Raw genomic sequence first — 17405 nt, forward strand, 5'->3', positions numbered from 1 at the left:
TTCATGATGCGTCGTTGAATTTAGGCGTCGATTTCAAAGTAAAGTTACATTTTGATTAAAGTTACAGGTTAAATAAAAAAGTCTCCAGGGTGCCAGAAGGATAGAAAGAAAATGATGAACAAGTGTGTGTATTTGTATTTGTTTGTGTATACAGTGTGTGTATTTGTTTGTGTATACAGTGTGTGTATTTGTTTGTGTACACAGTGTGTGTGTGTTTCCCCCTGACTGTGCCAGTACAGTACAATACCCTAAATGGCTTGGCAGAGCGACGCACCATAGAATCAGCCTGAAAATTGCTGCATCGATAAATCTAGGGGACGAGACTAGTAAGCAGAGACGGTGTGTGTGTGTGTGTGTGCATGTGTGTGTGTGTGCATGTGTGTGTGTGTGTGTTTCTGTTTTAATAATCAAATGCTCCGTCAGAAATAAGGGGCTCGTTAAGGTAAAGCAGCAAACATCAGGCTAATCCATTACTTGGTTTCCTTGTAGTTGTGTTGTCAGACTTTATATTCATATCTGTGTGTGTGTGAGTGTGTGTGTAATGTGCACACACACACTCACACACACACACACACAGAGAACAGTAGCAGCTGTTGTACAGACAGGTAGATCAGAGTGTGAAGGTGACAGGTCAAGATTACTGGCTCACCCTGTGATGCTCACCAGATGTTCTCCAGCTGTTTCACTCTGCTCATAGTTACACTTTTAATTTACGACTTTCACGAATAATTAATTGAAATTTCAACACGTGTGGTTTTTTTTTTTTCTGTTGAGGTTGAAACTGCACTTTATATAGGTCTCCGCTTCACAGCCCTCCCCGCCCCCGTTCTCGTCGCCTGACAGTTTGATTACGTTGATGCAGTTTTAATTGGACTCCTCCGTTTGTTGAGAACTCCACTAATTGACTTCTAATTTGCATCTTCTCACTCGATGTGACTGTGGAGTCTGTGTTTGTGCTTTTAAATGTTTGTAGAATTGAATGTTTGCAAAACAGGGTTTGGTGCACGACGGAGTTTTCTGTGTTTTTGTTTATGTCATCAGCGAAAACACACACACACACACACACACACACACACACACACACACACAAGCAGGGATCATGATGTCATTGTGACCTTTAATCTCCAGTCCCTCCGTCTTTCCATGGATTTAAAACGTGTGTGTGTGTGTGTGTGTGTGTGTGTGTGTGTGTGTGTGTGTATGTGTGTGTGTGTGTGTGTGGACTCCCAGTGTGCTTTAAGTGAGGATGAGGTTGTCCAGTCCTCTGCGACCCTCGTCTTGTCCCCACTAGGTTTTTATTGTAAGCAGCTTAAGTGTCCATCCCTGGCTCTTTGTTGTCGCTGTGTCTCCCCCCCATGAGAGAAAACACTCCCCCATCAGTTCAGCCTCTTTAAGACGGCTCATCCCTCTTCCCTGCTGCTCGCCATGTTGGATTTAACACTGTCATATAGATAATTCTCGTTGGTCACATTTAAATTCACTACATCTGGATCTCACACAAATATCAACATCAAGATCCCTGAATTTTTTTCGGAGAAATCGAGGAAAATGAAACATCCTCAAACAATTCCTGGCTCCGCCCCCCTGATCCAGCTCTGTAATTACGTGCATCTTTCAGGACTCACACCACATCCAGTAGTTTTTATATAATCTAGTTTACAACTAAACAAACGAGAAAACTTACAAAGGTGAAAACATATCGTCCTGTTGGAGGTAAAATAAATTGATTTCAGCTCCAGACTTTGTGTCTTTTATCTGTTTTCTCCATTCGAAGCCACAACATAAGAATTACCGAGCGCTGCCGACGTGTGACCACATTCAGGAACCAAACTCTAGTTCTTATCAATCCTTTTAATATCTTGAACTGAGACTGAGTCTTTTTCGGACTCTTTGTCTTAGTGTTGTTGTGAACTTCAGATGCAGGGTGGAGGCTCGGCCGTGGTTTAAAACATCGTCCTTGGCCGGGGTTTTTATAGAAGGATGAAATATTCAGTATCCAGCGCTGCTCTGTGACCTGCTGCTGCAGCGCTGCAAGAGAATTCACAAACACTCTGTGTTGTAAACCTCACACACCCTCTGCTCCTCCTATTCCTCTTTTTCATTTTGTCTTTCTCCTCCTCGGTGTTCACTTTGTAGTTTTCTCCTCAACCTCCGGCTTTACCTCCCTGCTCCTTGTGTCCCGGATGATTTATCGTCCAGTTTTAGAAAAGCTTGCACAGGTTTTTTTTCCTCAGAATTTCATCCAGCTGTTGCAATGTCAATCAAAACATTTAGTATTTTCCTTTTGAAACTGCTCCAGATGCACACACACACACACACACACACACACACACACACACACACACACACACACACAGACACACAGACTATAATTTGAACTCCCTCGATGATGCAAACGTTCTTTAAAGACACGTTCAAAGCTCCGACATTATGATAATGATCACCGTCAATCCTCTCGTCACATTTTTAACATTTCTCTTCCATTGGGCTCAAAGTGGAAGTCTGGCTTTTGTTCTCCTCTGCCAGGCAATGATTTTCTTATCTGGTGTGTGAACTACCTCAGGTACACGTCAGGTCCATCGTGACACTTTAATGGGCTCTAAAACATGCACATCGTTCCTCCATGATAACTGGAAGAAAGAAAAAAAACCTATAGCCCTGGTGTTTCTCTCTTTAATTACATTTGCTGAGTGTGAAAATGTACATTATTCTTAAGAGCCCTTAAGTTCCTGGCCCTTTGAAACCCCTGCAAATCCAGTTATGTGTGTATATTGAAATATTCATTTGGCTTCTACTTGGGAAAATCAATTTTTAAAAGCTAATTGTGTTGTGGTGAAGCTCACTGGTCATCAGAGACTTTCCCTCAAGCTAAAGGTCACAACTTCCAACCACAGCCAATTACTGTCCATCAGCAAACGTGAGCGTCTTTGAAAGATGCCCCGCCTCCGTCTGAAGAACAGAGGAGTGGCTGAAATGTCAAGATAAAAAGCAAATGAGAAGATGAGTGGATTCCAGTTTGACGCCAGTGACTGACAGGGGTCCCTCTCTCCTACTGTTGTATATTAAAAATATCCCTATGACGGACGTCGGATGTTGTATATGAATTAAATGTCAGTGTGTTATTTCTCATCATCCAGCTCTGACTAATGTGACTATAAAGAAAGAAATCAACATTTGAGGGAATTTACGAGTTGAACCCTGGAAGTTCTGACATTTATTTTACCCCCCCCCACGATAAACTGGTCACCGTTGTGTTCTTACAGATGCATGACAGATGTTTCTGAACAGGATAATCTGACAAATCCCAGATTTAAAAAGTTCTATAGATGCTTCATAAAAAAATATACTCATTCTGTGTGTGTGTGTGTGTGTGTGTGTGTGTATGTGTGTGTGTGTGTGTATGTGTGTATAAAAGCCCCTGGGAAATCAGAGCAGCTATGGTTAGATGGGGCTGTCATAGGAAATCTGCTCGTAGAGAGTTGGGGAAAGACAATACCTGCAGCAGCGGCCCACCTGACACACACACACACACACACACACACACACACACACACACACACAGACACACACTTTATTCCAAAAATAAAAATGTGTCTTTGTAAAAACTCAGCTTGTGTTGAATGTTAATGTCTTTTTATTCTTTCTCTCTTATTTATTTTTCCACTTTCCGCCCATGTCTCCTTTCCTCTGTCGTTCCAGATGTGACTCAGAGAACCGTTACCTTGGTAACCCCCTCAGAGGAACGTGTTATTGTAAGTAATCCTGCACCGCACACACACACACACACACAGAGGTAATGTGTGCTTTCAGTGTAAATCTGTGTCCCGTGTTTATTATCTTTGCCTCCAAAGATGTTTCCCTGGAAGCAGACAGCACGGACACTGTTCCCTCCTTGGCGGTTAGAGTTTACGTTTACCTGAAGCAAAGTAAACCGACAGAAAATTGTGGCCCTAGCGACGCTCTGATACTCTTGAACGCCTCCACACACAGATGAACACAAGTCATTGTATCTACAAAAGTATTGCACTTAGTAATACTTGCATTTGGGGGTTTCAGAGGATTAATATCCATCATTGTACCGTGGCTGTATTTGTGTGTTTGTTTGAGGCAGTAAATTCTAAACTCAGTTTGACGTATGACTCAGGTTATAAACCTGTTAGTCACCTGTCGGCCTGTTGGCATTTTCTGATCCTTTTTGCTGTTAACCGTTCAAACACGCTGATTATGACAAGATGTCAAAGATTTTTGGTTCGTGCAGTTCCAGAGTCGACATGCTTCCTTTTACTGAAATACTAAAATCAAAGAAATAACCTTTATGACTATTTTAAAAAATGACTATGAACATATTCTGATTCTAAACTTTAACGTCGTGGTAAAGATAAGAGGAAGATTGTGGTCACGGTCTAAAGTCATAAATATCCACGGTACGTACAGACCGGATTTAAACTGTGTTATTCTCCGTGTTCGGCCACTTTCTTCCTAACGTTCGTCAACCTGCCTCCTTGACCTCGTTCCTCAGATCTTACTTCACTAATAACAATATCATGCTTCCCCTGGAAACACTTAGCGTGACCGCAGGTTGTCTGGAAAACACGAACATTGTTTATTCACGTTATTATTCTGTTTGGTGGATTACACTTACCACTCCGGTCTAAGTTCTAAAGACAGAGTTAAACCCAAACTTAAAGAGGTAGCGGAGTGAAAGAGGAAGTTGTTTACCTGCTTCCTGATGCGAGCAGCGATCACACTGACTTCGCTCATTTGCAACAAATTTCTTGTTTTACCTTTAAAGGGCAAGACGGCGGGGAGGAAAGTGAAAACAGATGTTTCGTGGCACACGAGCACATGTTCGCTCACCCTGCATCTCTCTCTCTCGCACACACTCGTACACAAACAGAACCTGCCGTCATGGCTTTTAACATTATAACTGAGGGCCTGTCAGTGTGGATACTCCTCTAACGTGAGTCAGGCTGTCACTGTGTGAATGATGGACGCTCTGAATGATGCAGTAATCAGAGGAGTCACGGCACAGGTTGCACCGGTCACCGCAAATATGTGTTTGATCACAAGAATCATTTCTGTTCCGAGATCAAGACGTTGATTTGCTGCACAGCTTTTATTTTAAGATTATACTTCTCTACTTTTATATTCCTGTGAAGCACAGAATCTGAAATTGAATCCAGAGAATTCATATCTTGTTATTTAGTCTGCAACACATCCCCACTTACCCCCTTATCCAAAATATCTCACCAACCAAACTTATGACTTGTGACCTATACTGCAGCCAGCCACCAGGGGGCAATCATCTTTGGCTTCACTTTTTTTCAGGAGGTGTCACGTCGTCCATCTTTGTATAAAATCTGTGGATCCTACCAGACAAAGTTTACGTTCTGTAAATATATTTCTGAAATTGAAAGAAAACTAAATATGAGCACTTTATTACGGCCGTGTTTATTATTGTTAGCATGACAACAACCGTCTAGAGTTCACGTCGGCTTGTGACACATTTGATTTTTTTTTAACGTTGAAACACTTGAAGTTGTGAAATGATTGTTTTCACCCTGTCCACTTTGGAGGCACTAGATGGCACCACTGCCTTTATACCCAGTGTTGTGAGGGGCTTTAGATAATTGCACATGCACATAGAGACAGAGATGCAGAAGCACATGTTTTATGTTTTAATGGCTCTTAAGGTCTGCGGGTGACCGGCTCGCTCCACGTCAGCTGCAGTGTGTGTTGGTGTGTGTGTGTGTGTGTGTGTGTGTATTTCCCATGTATTTTACTACATCATGTTCTGTCATTAATGTGACATTATCTTTTCTGCTGTCGGTGAAATGGGCCTAGCTTTGTTTGAACAAGAGCAATCACACTCAGACCTACGCACATGGATGCACACACCACGCTCTCTTACACACACACAGACACACACACACACACACACAGAGCATGTGAGTGTGTATAAATTACTGATTTAAAAGCCATTTGCTTGTGCTTTTCAGAAAGCTGCCATAATTATAGTCCAGGTCAATATTAACCTTAAATATCATTTGACAGAGGGTGATGGATAAAGAAAAGATGGGAGAGGCAGTGTTGTTCTCTGCACCCTCTGCAGGAACCACACGTTAACTGGTTTGTGAGTTTTGAAAAGACAAGGATGGACAATTTAAACTCCCACGAGGTCGTTTACAAAGTGCGTACATGAAGAAAATCCATTTATATGTAAGGACCTAACAACAACACAAACGTGGAGGACATAGTAAATATAAACAAAATGGCAGCCGTCCGAAAGTGAAGCCAAATCATCTGGATCGCCCCCTAGTGGCAAGTTAATATCTGTGATGGCGACGTCGTCATCCTTGATATTTTAGCTTTAAGTCTGTGGTTTCAAGATGTCGCAAACATCCAGTAAATCTAAAAACGGCTTCAGGATCCGAACACAAACCTTCAGAGTCTCTGTCCAGGGACGGCAGCTTGTGATGATGGTATTATGAACGCTCTGTGGACCGTCATGGGGAGGAGGTGCGGTCGACTTAACTTTACTCTTCAGAAGGTCACGACTTCTCAGAGAAGGCCCCCGGAGTAACACAGCAGTGCTCAGTGTATATAACACGACACTTTGAAAGGTACATCTCACAGCCTGCTCTTCGGATTTATTCCTTCCATGTGGCAGCGTCTGACGGCTCGTCTGTCTCCAGAGAAGCAAACCTCACACTAAACACTCAGGACTCCTAGAGTCCATGGATAGAGGTTAAGCACCCGGCACAGACTCTTTTTAAGTTGAACAAAAAGCCATTATACAAACCAAACAGCCAGTCGAGGTTGAACAGCTGAATGTAATAAGTCCAGCACCTTAGACATCTGCTCTGAATCTCTCGTTTGGTAGCGTGCTCCTCTCTCTCTCTCTGTTCTTTTAGCTGATTGCATGGAGGTGCAATGTCAAGGTCAGATGTGAAGCAGACTCGTGACTTCTCCTGTGGAAGGTCGGAGGCGTCAGATGTTTCAGAACGAGGGGTCGCACATGCTACATTTAGCAGAACAATATTTTGCCAAGAAACAGACGTCACTTATTCACGGCACAAATTTGTCGACCAATGCCACGAAACAACAAACTCAAGTAACAATTACAAGAGTATCGTGTTCCGTGAAAGACTCATGTCACCTATTTATCAGTTGGATATTTGTTTCTGTCCGTTCTATAATAATACTTAGCTGTCTGTGTTTTCCTACATCACAGACACATAAACTTCTTTTGATCCTTCTAATCCCCACAGACAGTTTTTATTTGTCAGCAGGATTTCACTGTTGTGTTCGGCCTCTTTGCTCATAGACAGAAAAAAGAAAATTTATCATCCAACGTTTGTTGTCTTGTCATTTTGACGTAATGTACCAGTGCAGATCTACATCCACACACAGAGAGTTGTTCTTCTCCATATTAACAAGCGGCAGTCAGAAACTCAATTTGATGAAATGTTTTCATCAGGCTGATAAATGTGAGCGTGGAGATATTGACAGCAGTGTTCCTCATCCTCGCCGAGGACGCAGCGCGGAGAGTGATGCTCTGGTTGAGTTAACACTGTCATATTGAACCACCAGTCAATTGATGGAAAAGCAACTTTGCTATTTAATGAGTTCGCCCCCAGTCAGGCTTGCATTTATGAGCAGGCATCACCAGGACAACGCTTTAATAAACCGCTGTCATACTCCATCACAGTCAGCTACAAGGGGACGCCTAATTAGGGACGGCCACCAAGTGCCCCGTCACTTCTGCTGGAAAGACCAGCAGTCAGTGGAATTATCAGCCTCACACCAGTCGGGCTGCAGTCGTCGCAGCCTGCTGCCCCCAGGGCTGCTGGGAAAGCTTAGTCAGGCCAAAGGAAAGTGGCTCCGATATTTACTGACAGCCTCACAATCCCAATTAAAGGACAATTAGTGGTGGACGGCACGAATCGGAGGAAAAACACAGAGTGAGCCTTGTTGCAGATTCAGAGCTCAAAGTGGTCGTACAGCAGTAATCAGCAGTCGGCAGCGTTCACGTCCTCGGGCCGTTCATTAGACCTCGATGCTTCAGTCCAGCACGCCTCCATGTTTGTTGACAGGCACTCTGTCTGGACGCCTATCTCAAGTGGATTAATTGGTCCTATGAGGCCGACAAGCTCAAATCTAAGAGTTTACTGTTGACAGATTTGTATTAAAAATGAAATATTCTGACTGATCTTGGATCAGTTTCACTTTCAGAGTTGTTGTGTGCAGCTCTGTTCTCCGCTACCTTAAAATACTTATTGATTTTCACGTGTTTTTCCGACTTTTCACGGACGTAGGATCAGTAGAGACACTGGTGATCATTATGTGAATCCATCCCTCAAACCAATTGAGTTGAGGCTCATATAAATAGAGGGCAGCTGACCCCGTGCATACATCACCTCCAGGTTTACCTTGACCTCCAGTCGGGTCTGGTATTAAATCGGCGTTGTCCTTGTGTTTACTGCCGCGGTTCCGACGCGTTTTCTCGGCGAGTTGGCGGCGCAGCGTCTGGCCCGCGCTCCGTCAGGCAGCTGTTGCAAATGGGAAATAATGAGTTGTTAACAAGCATTAAATGAAACATCAGCGAGAGATTCAGACACACTGACATTGTAGGAGAGTTCACGCTTGTTTTTCGATTTCTATTCGAGAAACAGGCCGATATCAGATTATGTTCCGGGTGAGGGGCTTTCTCTTCTGCCTTCTCACTCCCCATCACAGTGTTTTGTTTCATTTTGGCTGAATCAGCTTACATATTATGGTAATAAGATCACCCATCTGTGAACCTGAGAAATTGGCATGGACTATTTCTATTTCACTTCATCTGGGGATGGGTAATACCTTCAGTGTTACCTTGGTACGATTTATGCGGAGTGAGACTGCCTAAGTGAAACTGCTGTCAGATTTCTCAGATGGGATTTGTAATTAGCTGAGATGAACTTTTAAACCTTGCCGATGCTCTTCCCACTAACAGCCTTGAAATCAAACATATTGGAAACACACAGAGGGACCGCAGTAATTTGTTTCCGGGCCGTACTCTCATTTGTTTGTTTAACTATGCAGACACGTACCCACCTGTAAACACTCACACGCTGCAGGTGGCTGCAGGCAGCGACTCACACGTGCACACGCATCTAGAGAGAGGTGTAGGATGCACCGAGAAGAAAACACGCCGTGCACCAACACGCAGACACGCCGGTCCCTATCCTCTTTTTTTTTTACAAAGTCTAAAAACCCCAAATACTCTGAAGTGGTGCAGACGACCCTTATGGGATAAACAACTGAGCAGCGGCAGTGCACGTCTGCCTGCGAGCGAGGAAGAGAGAGATGTTCAGAGGAAATATTATCTTTGATGTGATGATATCTGCTGTTCGGGCTAACTCGCCATGAAGGCTGAACAAAACAAGAGTGTTTGTCAAACATAATTTGCTTTCGTCTCGGTTACGCCCTGGGATTGTACAGTTGAGAGGAAGGTGACAACTTCAAATCTGTCTTTCTCTTTACAGGGTGTCACACAAAGTTGTTCTGCTCCGTGAGTTTAAAAAAAAGGCTCCTGCAGAGTCACTGTTGCCTCAGTGTTGAAGTTCCCCTCTGGTGAAAATCCAGTTTTTAAACATATTCAAAAGTTCCCCTCGTTCGTTGGACGCTCAGTCACTCGGCCTCTCTTCTGCGGGGCAGTTTATTATTTTCATATCCGACATCCTTATGAATTTAATAGTTGCGGCCGAACACCACCTCACCTTTACCGACTGTGTTGTGAAAGTTTGCTACATGAAGCTCAACCGTCATTTGCGCAGGAGATTGATGAAGAAGCCGAAAATCTGACTTTTTGTTTAAATTATCAACGGGACGATGGAGCGACGGTGTGTGCCCCCCCCCACCACCACCACCACCACCATCGGGCGAGCAGACAAGGTGACCCAGCGTGGCTCCTGCTGTCCGTCCAGATGTTGCGTCACCGCGATTCTCTCCGAACATCGGCCATTGTCTCGCTGACAAAGAGCAGCTTCCAGACGCTCAGCTGGAGCTGCTGTCACAAATGATTAAACCTCTGAGAGAACGCGATTATTCAGACTCTCGCTCGTGGTTTATTGATCGGGCCGCTCGCTTGTCTAAGACAGAGGCCGCCTCGTCGAACGAGTTCATATTTATCCAACTAATACTGACATAGATAATAGTGCGTGTGTACGTATGTGAAGCAGCTTGTTTATTGTGTGGCTGATTGTGATCTTTGAGCAGAACTCACAGTGTCGCAGCCGTATTCATCTAATTGAATATCGACTCCCGGTTCTCGTCTCCTACAGTTTTACTTTCATAAATCTGTCTGTGTTTGAAGCTGGTGTCAATAAAAATGACCTGAGACTTTATTTGGAATGACCTTTCTTTCTGTTGAAGGGACCCCAGGTGAGCTCCGAGAATAATCATTATTATTAGTTTAACTATTGAAACAAGTCATTAAAAGAATATTCAAATAATTAAAGTAGTGATGCATCTCCTGATGGGGGTTTGTCTTTTTGTCTCTGTTGCCTAGACAACCTGTTGATCGATTACCAGTTTACCTTCAGTTTGCTGCAGGAGGACGACCGTCACTACACGGCCATCAACTTCATGGCGACACCTGAACAGGTAAAACAAAGGAGACGTGTTCAAGTGTTATTACTATGAAAGGTCTAAATGCTCTAATGTTCAGAAAACACATCACTGTCCTCCGACTGTCCATCGCTGCAGCTCCTCTGTTCAGCCTCCGTCTCTTTAAGACCCCGCCCCCATTTGCTCTGTAGAAGAATCTATTGAACATCGATTCTATATGAGTAGGAACCTGCTCAGAGGTAGAGGTCAGAGTGCTGCCTCAGAGTTTTATTGGACCTTCTCTTCCTCCTCGCTGCCGAAAGGTTTGTTCTGGTTCAAGTCAAAGTGGAATATTTGAAGCATCGCAGACAAAAATCAGTGGAGCGATGCAGGGAGAGGCCGGCACAGTCCGATTCGCCCCAGGTGACACAAGTGGAGGTGAAGAGCCAGTTTAAAACGTTGTAGCCGAGAATTCTCCTGTTGCACTTCGTGGATGTGCACGAGGGTAAAAGGTCGACAGACCTGGAGGGAAGTGAGTAAAACAACCGTCCAACTGCTACATGGACGGACAGATCTCCACAGTGGTCAATGAATAAATCAAGAAATAAGAGAAACAAGGATCTGTCTGAAGACATCGTAAAACTTTCTTTGTTTCTGTGTCCAACACTGTTCCACTTCCATCTGCATCAGAAAGGAAATTCAAATTGCGTTTGTTTCTTTTGCAGGCCAACAAAAATCTCGACATGTCCATCAACGCCTCCAACAACTTCAACCTCAACATCACCTGGTCGTTAAGCTCCACAGGTAGAAAACTCATATATTTACACTTGTCTTGAGACAAACCTTTTCATTTATTCTTCCATTCATATTGTTCTGAGAAAAGATATCTGTCTTCCATATCAAAACGCTGTTTCACTGAATCCAGTCGATATAAATTTTGAAATCCTAAATTGATGATGAGGAATTTTGGCTAAAACATTGTTAAAAGCAAAATATTTGTGTTTCCTTTCTGCTTAAAGACAAAGAAAATGAACTTTTACATAAACATGTAATTCGATTTTTGAAGCAGTGTGTGATTGTCGTCGGCCTCTGAAGTCGCCTGCGTTTGAAGATTTATTCCCTCCGTCAGCATCGTTAGCTGGCGGCCGAGGGAAAGGGTCAGATCGACTTCCTGTTCGCCTCACAGGGATTCCCCGTCCCGACAACACACATCAGACGCTGTTTTGAATATGGCATCGGGACATTTTATATATTTTTCCACTCCTGATTTCAATTAAGATAAAAGTGCTCTGCTTTCACACTGGCAGCGTCTGGGGGCCCAGAGCCTCTTCAGCCTGGGACCGAGCTGCTCTGTGTGTGTGTGTGTGTGTGTGTGTGTGTGTGATTGTTTGTGCGATTGTGTGCACTCTATTACAAAGTGTTTAGCGGCTCTGATAAAACAGAAATGCTCAGGAAACTCAACACGCTCGCTCTGACTGACCGTGAGGTGTCATGAAAATACTTTTACAGCTGATTGTTTTTTTTTTTCTGTTTGAGAATTTCAATTTTCCGACTGTTTTAAAAAAAAAAAAAATCTCAACTGTTTTCACTTCACACTCTCACTGTGAAAATATCTTTACAGAGATGTTCACACGGTGCAGACGAGTAACTCGGTTTGGTTTTTATTGTTGGCTGAGTGTTTGAAATGGAAAGTTATTAAGTTAAGCTGCTGCTTTTTACTTTCCTCCCACAGAGCGACAATTCTTCTCCACTTCCACCTGAACGATGTCTTTTTGTTTCCATTCTTAAATATCACGTTTACAAATCTAATCCAGTGTCGGTAATGACGACACACGTCCGCTATTACAAAGAACAGATGAGACCGTGTGTAGATTTCTGTAAATTCAGTTGAAACTAATATGTTGAGTGACCTTGAACAATCCTACACATGTAGATCCTGTTGTAGAAATATAACGGTCTGATCAGCTATAAATAATTTATTGATCATGAAACAAGATCAAGGTGAATATTTCTTAAAATGATGAAGGGAAAGTGTGATAAATACATCGATCTCTTCTCAGACTCAGGCCTCAACCAAACCTGATGGACATTGGTTCAGTAGCTTTTGTATAATCCTGAAAACAGGGGAAAGAATAACCTGGAAAATGAAAGACAACTCGAGGGTGTTTCAGTTTAGTTTAGACTTTGTTTAGTTTGGTTTCTCGTGTGATCAGATCACCGTCATTGCGATCCGTCATGGTGCAGCCAGGAGTGAGGGTTTGACAGCTGATGGCCCGGTGGTCATGTGGTCGTGTCAGGATCTGAGAGAATCCCAGACAGACCTCTGGGGTTGTGAATGTCAGCAGCCATGGTGTCTCTGAAACACTGTGAGAAATGTCAAAACTGGTGCGAAAGAAAGATGCTGTGTTTAAAGGCCAGTCTCTGCGCAGCGGGATCCTGTTGTTGTCCTCAACACATGAAATGGGGAAAATTCTTTTGTGTCAGTTCAAAAGTTGAAGCGATAACTTTGTATTTCCCTGAAACAACGGTGCAGCTTCGTATTGATGCAAACCTTTCTCAGATCAGTTATCTCTATCATCACTTCACCAAATCCAAACCCGGTGCCAGTCTCTTCTCTCTGCTTTTTAAAGTTTGTGATTGTTTGTGTCACCTCAGAGTTTCTCTCTGAAAACAAGAAACGGGAGCGGCTGCTGTTCTCTCTGGGTTTTGTCTTCGAAGCAGAAACACAATAAAACACTCAGACTTGTAACTGTTTGTCTCTTTACCCTTCATGAGACCTGACACACACTGATACACACACTGTTGTTTCTGGTTTTCTCTCCCGTGTAAAGAATTGTCTTTGTTGTAAATCTTCTTTCACACGTTCCCGTCGCCCCCAGCCGGCACCATCTCGGGTGAAGAGATGCCCATCATCGCTCGGACCAACATCAAGGAGCACAGAGACAGTCTCTCCTGCGAAAAGTTCAACTTCAGGCTTCACCACAACATCACCTTCTACGTCTACGTGTCCAACTTCAGCTGGCCAATCAAGATCCAGGTAGGAGGCTCGGGGGGTCGATTCAGAGGAGGAGGGTGGAGGTTCTGTTTGTGAGCAGGATGGCACAAAAACGTCTGAACAGATTCTCTTGTATGGGCCAAAGAAGAATTTATTAAAGGTCTCGGATGTTGAGGAGACGAACAAAATCAAAAATACAGTCGGTGCAGTTCAGGCATTTGAAGGAAGAAGCTGAAGCTCAACTCTGGTTCTTCATCTTCTTCAACTCCAGTTTTCAGGAGCCGACACTCTCCACAAAACATACAGTCGAGACAGGACGTTGAGCATAAACCATTCTGAGGAGTGTTTGGCAAATCTGCTATCACATTTAATGATCTGTGAGTTTCCCAATGTCTCTCCATCAATTATGCAGCACCGGATTAAATCTCCAGGCGGCAGCCGCACACACTAAATATTCACGCTCCGGTCTTATGATCCGTTAAATTGAAGCAGACTTTTAGCGGTGATATTTTAAGATGACTGTCGTGCGGCATGCGGGGTGCGCGCTGATGGATGGAGTCAAGAAGTGACATAATGGAGGAATTAGAGGAGGGAGACGACAGGCTGGCTGCTCGACTGGTGTTGGGCACGTTGGTACAGTCACAACGTCCAGAGAACGGAGGCAGATAGAGACACAAAGCAGAGGATGGATGGAGGAGACAGTAGCTGCCTGGTTACAAAAACATTCTGGTAAAATCTGAATATAAACACAGTGATTTTGTAAAATATGGTTAGAGCACGAACACAGAAATAGAAACCAGAGAGGGTTGTCGTCTAATCCCAGAAAATGATGAGTCAAAGATGTTATCATATCTTAAAATCCATTCTGAACTTTTCCAGGAGCCGGTGAGGTGACTCAGACTCGGGGTGTTCGGTTCGTAACCATGGTGTAAACGAGGGGAAACAAAAGTTTGTGTCACAATAAAACCTTGACGAGTTTGGATGAACTTGTGTTGTTGAAATGTCGGCACATTTATCTGTTCCCAAAGGTTTATCTTACAAAAACATCCCAACATGATTTCCTAACTGTCATTCAGCTGCAGTCGTTAGTTTCCCGTGTCCAGCCCCTCGTTACGGTCGCTCGTCCATCGATCACTCCTCCCGTGCATTTCCCATTAATGCTGCACTATCAGAGCTGCTAATATCTGCCCGTTGAAAGGTGATAGGGTAATTACCACGGCGAGGCCGCCATGTCGGCCGAGTCCGTGTGTAACCTGAGAAGCACTCGGCGTCCGGTGCTGTGACCTTGTTGACTTCCGACGCCAGATGAGGATGAGAAATTATCCTGAGAGTTGGTAATGACCCGGCCTGATGTATTTGATTCAACACACACAAACACACACACTTGAACACAAAGGAGACGCCACACACACACACATGCACTGAGCGCTGAGTGACAGCAAGAGAGGAAGTCCACTGGTCCCGGTTATGAACGGCTCGGTCGTCCTCAGAGGACAAACCTCCTTGACCTTTAATTTAGTGTCTCAGACAAAATGTCTGCGGTTCTGAAATCCCCAGCGGAGGAATCCTAATAGTTTTCCTCGACCCCTGACTTTTCCTTCAAGTGTCTCGATAAACCAGAAATCATATTGTTCCTAAAACAAAAATACACAAAATACAATAAACACATAACTCAACACGTCTTCTTTATTATCTAAAAGTCAATAAGTGGAAACATTCCTGCTGTTCTTCAAGTCTCTGCCTCTCAGATTTGAGTTTTCTGATTTCAGCTCCACAATCAATTCAGATTCTGGAAACGTACTCGTGAGTTTTCTGTGTATTCGGAGCCGCGGCGGCAGCAGTGATGAGAGATTGTTGATGTTTTATTGTGTGAATATTAAGTGTAGCTGATGTTTGTTGCAGGCTGGACGCGGCTAATGTTGATGAACTAAATGAAAATCCATAAACTAGTGATTTAATCATATCCTTAATTAACATGGAGATGCATTTATCTGACACTGCCGGAAAATCTAATGAGTTTTCTTAAAGTGACCTTTTAATGGCGCGTGTGTGTGTTGACTGGTTTTTGTTGAAGTAGGTGAAGTTAAAATGAGACTCGTCGTCCATCTTTATTTACAGTCCGTTATAAAACATCTAATATTTCATTGACACAACATTTTTTACTCTAATTGTTCAGCAGAGCGAAGATCACGTCAGATATGTGCACTGCTGCTACGCTGCAGCTCGATGCAGGTTTTACTCGTGTCTTCATTACAGTGTAAATATATATATACGCTATTTTATTATTCAGGTTTGTTTACCTCCAGAGTATTATTGTAAAAGGTGTAATCACTGTGCTTTTATGTTTGCGGAGGTAAAACTCCTTTAGAAGCCAGCTGGTGTTTTAAAATATTAATATGCACAACTGAACAAAAACATTTGATGTGCTCTGCTCTTTTTTTCCCCCTCTGTTCCTTGAGGATGTTTGTCTTTGGCAGCCGGCCTGCAGCTGTGGTGGGTTGTGATGCTGGAGTGCTGAGCTGCAGTTGTTCTCACTTTCTGTGTTTGTTTGATGTTTTTCTTCACAAGAAAAACTCGGTTACATTTATTTTATCTAAATGATGTTTCACACTTTCACATTCCGAGGGACGTTTCACTGTAACACACCCAAAAAAATGTGGAATCGCTGGTAGTTTTGGGAGAAACTGAAGTTTTTTTCATTTAAAGTTTCATATCAGAAGTTGCTATAACTTAGTTTTCCGATGTTTAAGATGTCATATTGATGAAATAAATATATATTTGTGTAATATTATGCTCATATTTAAAACACAAACTACATCCTTGAATGCTACATGTCCTCACTTCGCTGGTTAAGAATCTGACTTAGTCCTCAGGAATGTAGAAATACACGATTGGCAGAACACGCACACGCTCCCTAACGTGACCTGTGAGTGTTTCCCCGGCGGCGTCCTGACGTCAGCGGGGACCCGGGGGCCGGCTGTGAGGCGGAGGGGCAGAGGTGTTGGGGATCAGTCGCTCTGCTGGAAAAGATTTTGATGCTTTCTGTCACGCTGAACTAGCGCCTTCATCCTCACTCGGTCGTGAGACCTCAACCTGATGGCTCCGCGTTCAAACGGATGTCGGGATGTGTTACAGCTTCGGCTCAGGCTTCGTCCAGGATTACATGTTGAAAACATAACGGCACATCCGGTCTGTTTATTCTGTGAACGAAACGTTTTCATATCTGAAAACATAAACAGTATTTAGGAGCAACGTCCCGTTTGAAATCAATAGAAATCGTTAATGAAATTGAAATGCTACAACTTCAGTAGAAAAACAAGCTGCTCTGTGTCAGAAGCAAATTCAGAGCATCACTGTAATTTGTTCCTTTTGACACCATTTTCCCACAAACCAGAACTGACCCGGTTTCGTTTCTAATCAAGAACTCATGATTTATTGATCAAGCGCACAAACACTACGGGAACATGACCCAGTTTCTCTCCTCCTCTTTGTTTTTGAAAGAACTAACTGTTCAGTCAGAAGTCGTGGAACTCAAGAGCGGAACTGTGCGTAATTTGAACATCTCTGTTTTTAATTCAGCACGAAAGCTCATCTTAACACGAACGATGTGTGATAATAATCTGACGGCGTTGAACAGCTCGGTGTTTGCAGACGAGTAAAGTCGACGGCAGGAGACAAAACTCACTTCGCTGTAAAAGGAACAAGTTGTTCTTTTAAATCACGGCTCCTCGTTTGTCATATTTGCTGAGCAGGTCTTGTGGTGAGTATTTCTGTCTGCGACATCTCCCCCCCCCTCCCCCTCCTCCCTCGCTACGCCTCCGCC

General features: G+C 43.5%; 1 protein-coding gene across 4 annotated transcripts in view; it reads left to right on the forward strand.

The window, feature by feature from the left end:
• atrnl1a (attractin-like 1a) overlaps positions 1-17405 on the forward strand; it is a 160011-nt gene that overhangs the window by 73018 nt on the left and 69588 nt on the right. For all 4 annotated transcript variants that reach the window (XM_069539280.1, XM_069539281.1, XM_069539282.1 and 1 more), the window contains 4 exons: positions 3700-3752; positions 10550-10644; positions 11313-11391; positions 13467-13624. In XM_069539280.1, coding sequence (XP_069395381.1) covers positions 3700-3752; positions 10550-10644; positions 11313-11391; positions 13467-13624 — 385 coding nt within the window. The remainder of the gene's footprint in view (positions 1-3699; positions 3753-10549; positions 10645-11312; positions 11392-13466; positions 13625-17405) is intronic.

Source organism: Paralichthys olivaceus, chromosome 14, assembly GCF_024713975.1.
Source record: "Paralichthys olivaceus isolate ysfri-2021 chromosome 14, ASM2471397v2, whole genome shotgun sequence".
In the NCBI taxonomy this organism is placed as follows: Eukaryota; Metazoa; Chordata; class Actinopteri; order Pleuronectiformes; family Paralichthyidae; genus Paralichthys; species Paralichthys olivaceus.